Source organism: Centroberyx gerrardi, chromosome 6, assembly GCF_048128805.1.
Source record: "Centroberyx gerrardi isolate f3 chromosome 6, fCenGer3.hap1.cur.20231027, whole genome shotgun sequence".
Classification (NCBI taxonomy): Eukaryota; Metazoa; Chordata; class Actinopteri; order Beryciformes; family Berycidae; genus Centroberyx; species Centroberyx gerrardi.
The window spans coordinates 19,726,082-19,734,426 of NC_136002.1; the positions used below are offsets into that span (position 1 = coordinate 19,726,082).

The 8,345-nt window shown below is 45.1% G+C and overlaps 1 protein-coding gene across 2 annotated transcripts in view; it reads right to left on the reverse strand.

The window, feature by feature from the left end:
• Positions 1-7,209, reverse strand: part of prkd2 (protein kinase D2) — a 31,029-nt gene extending 23,820 nt beyond the window's left edge. For both annotated transcript variants that reach the window (XM_071912128.2, XM_071912127.2), the window contains exon 1: positions 6,208-7,209. In XM_071912128.2, the coding sequence (XP_071768229.2) occupies positions 6,208-6,537 (330 nt within the window). In that variant the 5' untranslated portion in view covers positions 6,538-7,209. The remainder of the gene's footprint in view (positions 1-6,207) is intronic.
• Between the last annotated feature and the right edge of the window lie 1,136 nt (positions 7,210-8,345).

Genomic DNA, 8,345 nt, shown 5'->3' on the forward strand with positions numbered 1-8,345 from the left:
TGGTGAATGACTGTGTTATCATTACTCAGTCATCAAATGTCATGGGGCCTGATAAAGGCGTGGTTTGTTCTTTTGCATGTATGTCCACCTGCCAGTGTCTTGCTAATTGACTGGCATTTATTCATTGACCAACAAAGGTCTGGGCTGATAAGCAGTGTGTATTTGCCCAGTGGTTTTGACACATACAGGAGGCATTTTAATAACACAAGCACCAAGACAAACCCTATGACATTAGATCAGTTCAGTGGATGAAAGTCTAGCTGTAGGTTGTAATTCAGACCAAATTAAGTCAGAGTCCTCCACTACAACAGTATTGTACACGGAACCGTGTTGTTTTCATACAAACAATACAACCTTGTCTATCACACTGGGCCTTTATCTGGGAAATCAGGGGCGACTGTTACAGTACACTACAGTGTGTGTGTGTGTGTGTGTGGAATACGTGTGTAAGAGAGTGAGGTAAACAGGAGGTGGTGTGTATGATCCCATTCCCAGGGCCAAACAGCTTCTCCAGGGAGAGAGATAAAGAAACAGCCCATTCCAAAACGGAGGTGGAAACAATGGCCAGGGCAGGGGCTCTCACTCACAGCTGTGTGTGTGTGTGTGTGTGTGTGTGTGTGTGTGTGTGTGTGTGTGTGTGTGTGTGTGCGTGTGTGTGTGTGTGTGTGTGTGTGTGGTGGCTGATATTTCTAATTCTTTGTGATCGCCTGCATTTTTAACCATCAATTAGTAATTTTCTTTCTTAGAATTAGCTCTCTGACTTCCTCATCCCTCTTTATGTGCTTCTAATCAGTGTAGCCAGAGAGCTTCTTGTTACAGGATAAAGAAATCTTAGGTGCCCCTGCTGAAAAGAGCTGATAATGTTACTCACTGGCCTATTGTGAATGATGGAAAGTGCTACAATTTCAACAAAACAAATGAATTAATGGCAGTGTGCATCCTGTGCAGCCACTGCTGGCTGTAACGCAGCTCACTGAGTGTTGAATGTGTGGTAACTCATCACATTAGACTGCAGACATATCAATACGTCAACAATAACCTGTCGTAATTAATGAATGAACTGGACTCAACAGGTCCCACACACACACAGAGACATGCACTCACTTGTTTTCACACTTACACACACAAGCTGTAACACACCCAGTGATTTCAACACACATCGTTGCGCATCTCATTAATAAAGAAGTCTCACATGCTATTAGCGTTAAAATAATAGAGAGGAACCGTTAAGCAGCCACACCTATTGGCAGACTGGGCCAAGGGAAATACAAAGCCAGACCTGAGCGTTCACTGTACTGTACTGTACTGTACTGGACTGTACTGTACTGTACTGCAGCCCCTTTCATAATCCTACAGCTTGCGTGCTGTCACCACTGGCAAATATCCACTGGACAAGAATATGTGACTATGCTGAATGAATCTGACTCAAGTTGACCAATAGGAGGGGTAGGATTTGTGTTCATGATTTTGACTCATCACCTCCTAGAGAGTGTGAGTCCTCCAAGCCTCTGTTGTCCCGGCTGGAACAATGAACCAGGCAGAAACAGTAGGGAGGCTCAGCCAGTAGGGAGTACTGAATTCCCCCTATTTCTCCACCCACCTGAAGCATGTTTCAAGATGGGCACCCTGAAGAAAAGCCGAGAGGAACAGGGAAGGGAATGGAGGCAGATCCGCAGGAGATGAGCAGGAGGCAGGATGCATTTAGGAAGAGGAGGTAGAGCGTGAGAGGAGGTGGCAGATAAGGAGGAAGAGATGAGAGATGAGTGGATAAGGAGAGTCGAAGGAAGCGCAGGATCCAAAGAGGAGGAAGAGAGGGAGGAGGAAAAGGCAAGGGAGTAGGAGGAGTAGGAGGTAGTTCTCCTGCAGACAGTTAGAGGAAACAAGCGTCATTACCTTTTTATCCCAGGGACAATGGATGGCTGACCTGCCTTCTACTGTTAACATGGAGAAAAATGGAAGAGGAGAGGAGAGAGGAGAGGAGAGGAGAGGAGAGGAGAGGAGAGGAGAGGAGAGGAGAGGAGAGGAGAGGAAAAGAAAAGTGGGAAGGAGACATTTTAAGAAATGTTATGAAGATAGGGGGAGTGGATTGAGAATCCAAGACCAAGAAATTATTTATTGACTAATAGACATATGTTTTGTCAACTAAGTGAAGTGTTGCTGAATCAACAACTGCCTTTCCCACATTATAATGGAATATAATAATGCAAAACGACCCGTTTAAATCCAGTGTTTAGTGACTTTTTAGTGTTTCAAAGACCAACACATATTTGTAAATACTGTTGTGATGCCACATGTGTTTACAATTTAACAGGAAATAGCTCATACAACAACAAAAAATCATTTAAAGTGATAAATCAACTAAGTCTTCATTTTCTTAAGAGCTAGCTGCTGACTAGTCAGAAATAATGGGGAATTTTCCAAGAGGCAAAAGCTGAGGAAACAAGTAAATAAAGGAGAGGAATATAGAGAAATAAAGGCAAAGGGGAAAACAAGGGGGGGAGCAGTGAAAAGGGAATGCAGCCTGTCCTACAAAGGAGTGAATAAATCAGAGCATGGTTGAACGGACACGGACCTCTGGTTTCCAGGCCGCACTATTAGTTGTTGTTCCAGCAGGAGGAGGGGGCTGGAGATCGGCCCGCTGAATGGGAGTTCGGCTGGCACTATGGCTAGGTGCAGAGTCAGGCTGGGCTTTAGCAAGGTGTGGGGACTTATAGCTGGCACTGCATGGGGTCTGGACTAGATATGGTACTGAAGTGTTGGCTTGGGCCCGAGGGGCCGGGGTTAAGGCTGGGATAGGGAGAGACTACAGACTAGAGCCGGGGGAGGCCACAAACTCAGGGTTGGTGTTGGGAGAGTGTGCTCCTCCACAGAGAAGTGAATGGAAAAACGTGTCCATGGAACACAAGGAGGGAGCCTGTGAATAAACAGAACTGGTGACTCACCCTTTCTGGGATGGGAGAGACGAGCGAGGGTGGGGGTGTGAGGTACCAAACCGCCTTAATTACCCCTATACACACCAGTGTAAGCATTCATGCATGCGCACGCATTCTCACTCACATATATCTCACACACTTGGCCTGGCCAGGACAAGCTGTCTATTGTCCAATCTCTTAACTAAAGCAATATCCTGGCAGGGCAGGAGCTTTGTATTTAGGGGATTTTAGGATTGCTGTGTAGAGTAAGTGTGTGTGTGTGTGTGTGTGTGTGTGTGTGTGTGTGTGTGTGTGTGTGTGTGTGTGTAGGTGTGTGTGTGTGTGTGTGTGTGCATGGGTGTGTGGGTGTGTGTGTGTAGGCATGCTCTGTGAGTTAGGGAACTTAGGACTAGTCTAGCAAGAGTTGAGAAAGACCTGGCTCTGAGTATCTTGTCGCCTGCTTGTCCACCGATGCGAGTGAAGGTAACTTGTACCATAAAGTAACTTGTTGCTGACTAACATGCATAAGCTAATTCACTCAGAAAATACACAACCCAAAAATCCATGCCCTGTCTTACATGCACAACATTGCTGAATTATCTCGACCATCACTGAATTAAACAAAATACATACAGCACAACCCCCAAGAGGGACATGAGGGGAGAGAACGAGCTGTTCACAAAGACAGATTAGTAGTGAGAGCAGTGTGGAGAGTAGGTAGGCTGGAGATAGCTACCAGTATTTCCTGGAAGAGTTGCCAGTGTGGAGAGTCTCACAAAGCAGCTCTGCTGCGGCCTGGCTCCGGTGAACAGGCTGTGGAAATCTGCTAATCTAATCGCCTCTCAGCCTAATTGGCTGATAAAAACCCACGGCTGACTCAAATTACCACCTGATTTAAGGATTATGTTATCTACTGTATGTGTTTTCTACTGTATGTGGTTCAAAATGGTCATTGTAAAGTTAAGCCACCCCTAAATAATTGATAGAATTATTAGCATTATGAATAGAGCCTTTGCAATGTAGGTCCAATACTCCAATTCTGCATGCTGTAGGCAGAATTTAAAGGTTCTATGTGTAGCATGTTTAAACATCAAAATGTCATTGATACCTTTGTATTATTACTGTAAACAAAATGAGACCATGGTCATGACGATTGGTAGCCTCCATTTCACACCCATGGTATTGTTAGTGCTGGTGATTTCCCATAAAACCTGTTGCTTCCTGTTGCAAAGAGGATGTTGCTACTCCCCTCTCCCCCTCCCCAACATCTCAGCATGCGTTTGTTTTGAAGAGGTTTTCTCTTTCGCTTTACTGAAGACGATAGACATGTTGGAAGTGATGATTCCCATAGGCCTTTCACTCGTTCCACCATCTACCATTGCGAGAAACTCTGAAAGTTTTAGCTCCATTTGCGCTGGAAGAACATTGGCCCTCCTCCAGTTTTGTGGATCCATCTCCCTTTGTGCCGTAAAGCAATCCGGCAGACTTCCCACAAAATCCGACCTGGCAGCACACAATGTAAAACGCAGTGTAGAGGCTGGTAGAAGCTGCCAACCTTCTCAGCGATGGTCTCGTTTCTATATGGTAATTATACTAATGTTTCAAAATTAATGTGGTAATGATTTAGTAATGTTAAAATGCTAATACGGAGCATATTCAAATACCACAGTCTAATTTCTTTAGTAAGTCTAAATGTAATGCTGCTGCTACTAAGAAGCTATAAAAAATGATAATGAACATTACTTTTAAAACGTTTACAGAGTATTGAATGTACAGACTGTTTACAATGTGTAGAAAAGATAAATCTCAATAAACAAAAATAGAGTGAAAGCATCATAAATGAAGAAGAAAGAAAGGCTCAAAATTGTAGAAGAGCAGGTAGAACAACATTAGAAACATTGTAAGAAGTCCAGCCTGTAAAAGTATGCTTTCAAAAGGGGTTGAAAAGATCTTTGGACAGCTAATTGCTAAATTAAGGACAGGCCAAAAGGACCCTTCAGGTTCACTCCAGTTCATACAAGATTAAAAGGTCTGTGACATATCCAGGGGCCAGACAGAGACACTTCTTAAAAGCGATCAGTAAAATCTTAAAATCATTTCTAAAACAATAAATCAATCAACGAAAACACTAAACATGTGATCTAGCCGTTTGGCATGAAAAGTAAAAGCTATACTATAAGGAGAAGTGAGAGGCACTACTGACCAAAATGAAGTGAGAAAAGTCACAGGCATGGGTGGCTTTTTACAGACAGCTGAGAGATAAAATCGCAATGATCTTAGAAATTGAGATGTGAAACTTTACAAAAAATGAAACTCATTACACAGAACAGCTTTCTCCATCTGTTCATCACAGCTTAGATCAGCATCCAAGTTTGCTCCTGAAAGTTTGCCAGTTGGCTTCACATTCGCAGACAGTACTCAGATTGGTGTTAATCAAACTGATGGAGTTCAGATAGTCAAATAAGATTTTCTGATTTCTTTTTGTTTATCTGCAAGTTTTGAGACACACTTGCTTGTTTTTCCGCTTCTTGATAAGGTGATATACATGACAGTAAGTGTACAGGCCCACAATTACTGAACTATATTTCCTGTGTTAAAACCTCTTAATACATGTCTTTCATATACAACACACACCTGCTTCCCCATGAGTGAGCAGCCAGATGAAACATACTGTGGCCCTTGTCTCAAATACTCAGCCCATCAAACATCCCTCTACCAGTCTGCTGTATTAGATGTGGCATAACAAAGCCTAATTGAACACAGTGTTCTCTTCCAACTGTGTGAGGAACAATGGTAATTGCTCTAATTAGAGCGGAGCTAAAGGTGACAAAGTTTTGTACATTGCCTCAAAATCTGCCACAGCTGTGTGGTACTTTGTGTACCTGCATGTTCAAAACCTTTCATTTAACACCTATGAGAAAGGTACAGTGTAAACAAAAGTGTGTGTGTGTGTGTGTGAGAGAGAGAGAGAGAGAGAGAGAGAGAGGGAGAGAGAGAGAGAGAGAGAGAGAGAGAGAGAGAGAGAGAGTTAGAAAGAGAGAGATAGACAGAGAGCTAGAGAGAAAAAAAAGCCAAATTTACGACCCAAAGTGATCATTTGGGAGACAGCTCCAGCACACATATGAGAGGTTGTTATGGGCCTTCACGGAAACACAAGAGCTAAGCTATTATGCAAGTGCTTCCACCTGGAAAAAACATACTTCCAGTTTTACTCATGACATGACACTCCCCATCCCCAATACAAACGTGCACAAACACACACACACACACACACACACACACACACACTTCCTACCTTGGTGTCAACAATCGAGCAGGCAATCTGTTTAACATAGGCCAGGTCAGCAGTCTGGGGCAGCAGGACAGATTCTCTGGTCAGGCCAATCTGGATGATGAAGGACACCCCTGCTGGGGTGGGAGGTCCAGGGGGCATCATAGCCCCGCCAGGGCCTTGCCCTGCCCCCATGTCCACCACAGGAAAGCCCCCCTGAGTAGGGGTAGGGGGCATGGACATTGGGGTCCCCTGCTGCATCACCACGGAGCCCGGGGGCGAGGGGCCCCCAGGGGGGAAGAAGACCTGGGCCATGGGCCCTGAGGGCATACATTGAGGGCTAGCGTTGGCCATTTAGGGTCCCGTCTGCTGGCCGCCTGAAGCTCACAACATACACACTCACAGACACACACAGGTGCAAAGTCTAGAGTTCACAAAATCCCCACACTCATTCAAACTCTCAGTGAACGAGAGAGTGAGGGTGTGAACACCCTGGACTACACACACTCAAACATACACACAGTCAAGCAGGGAGTCCCGGTTCCTCTGTGTCCTGTGTCCACCCCCTCCCAGTGGATCAAGGAAGAGATCCCTATCCAGGAAGCAGTGTTTTTTCCTCCTTTCTGCCCTTCTTTCGTGCGCGCTCTCTCTCTCTCTGTGTTCGTGATCCGTTGTCAGACTTCTGCTTTCATTGCCCAGGCATGACAAGCATGAGCAATGTGTGTGACAGACTCATGAAAGAAAGACAGGCTGAGGGCAAAAACTACCCTCCTACTGGTTTTCCTGCTCCACCCCTCCCCTCCTTCACCTCTCTTGTCCAAAGAAGTTGTTCTGCAGAGGAGAAAGTCCAAACTTGCTCAGGAAACTCTCAGCGGAGGGAGAGAAAAACAAAAACAATGCCAAACTTTGTTGTGCTCTTCTCCAGCCTGAGTGACAAAATGGCCTCCTTAAACAGGAAACTGTGAGAATGAAGGAGAGCGAGAGACTGCACTCCTTTTACGAGTCTAGCCCTGTTTCAGTTTCAGCCCCAGTTCAGTCTTTTCTGTAGAAAAGCAGCGAGAGAGAGCGAGAGAGAGAGAGAGAGAGCGTTGTGTGAGGGTACCTCCCTCTCCCCCTCCCTCCTGCCCTCTCATCTGTGAACTTGCCACAGCCAAGGAGGAAGTGAAATGACTGATGCAGCTCTAAACCAATAGCGTGTCAGGAAAGGTGGAGTAATTCTACTCAAATCTTGGTGATGTCACAGGCCCGCCCCCTGACTCCCTAGTCTACTCCCAAGCTTCTCCCTCCTCCCTTTCCTCTCTCTCCCTCTCTCTCTCTCTCTCACGTTGGGGTAATTTGTCTTGTTTACCCCCTCTCCTGGCTGTGGCCAGCCTGGCTCCTCTTACATTGCCTGAGGGTCCATCACCACTCTCAAAAACCCTCCCATGTCTTTCTCGTCTTCCTTCTCTCTTACTGCATACAGAGGAGCCTCTCTCTCTCTATCCCTCTGTAAAAAAAAACAGTGTTTTCTGACTGTCCTTCCTCTTGCCACCTTCTCTTTTCTCTCTGCATCTCAGTAGACACACCTCTCCATGATTGCAGAATAGGACCGCACCTATTGTTGAACTCTATTCACGCACAACTGGCTGGTCTTTAGTGGGAATAGGCCACAGTAAAATGGGGAACTCCACTTTAATGGCCTTGGAAAGAGGGTGTGGTAGGCTCCTATGTTACACACACACACACACACACACACACACAAACCAAGGAGTGTTTAGAAATTAGGCTTTGTTACCACAATCATCAGCATGACAGTGACTCCTCCTTTGATAGAAAGCATGTGGTTTCCCTACAGCAAGGAACATGAACACAGCAGGGACTCTCTCACGATCATGAAAACTTCTCTAAATGGTAATGCTGAAAGTATTTGTTCACCTCTGTCTTAACTTCTTGCCAGACCCATTATGCCATGCTACTCATAGTTGAATCTCACATTTTCTAATTTGTTACCGTTATGAAACTATAGCCAATCATAGGCAAGCTACACTTTGCTTAAACAGTGAGGTGACAAGAGAAACCTCCAATGAAGTATTTACTTACCAGCCAATATACTGTAGATAGTGGTTGCCAGGATCCTACTTTTCACCACAGGAGGGCAATGTTTCCATGATAGTTGGACATTG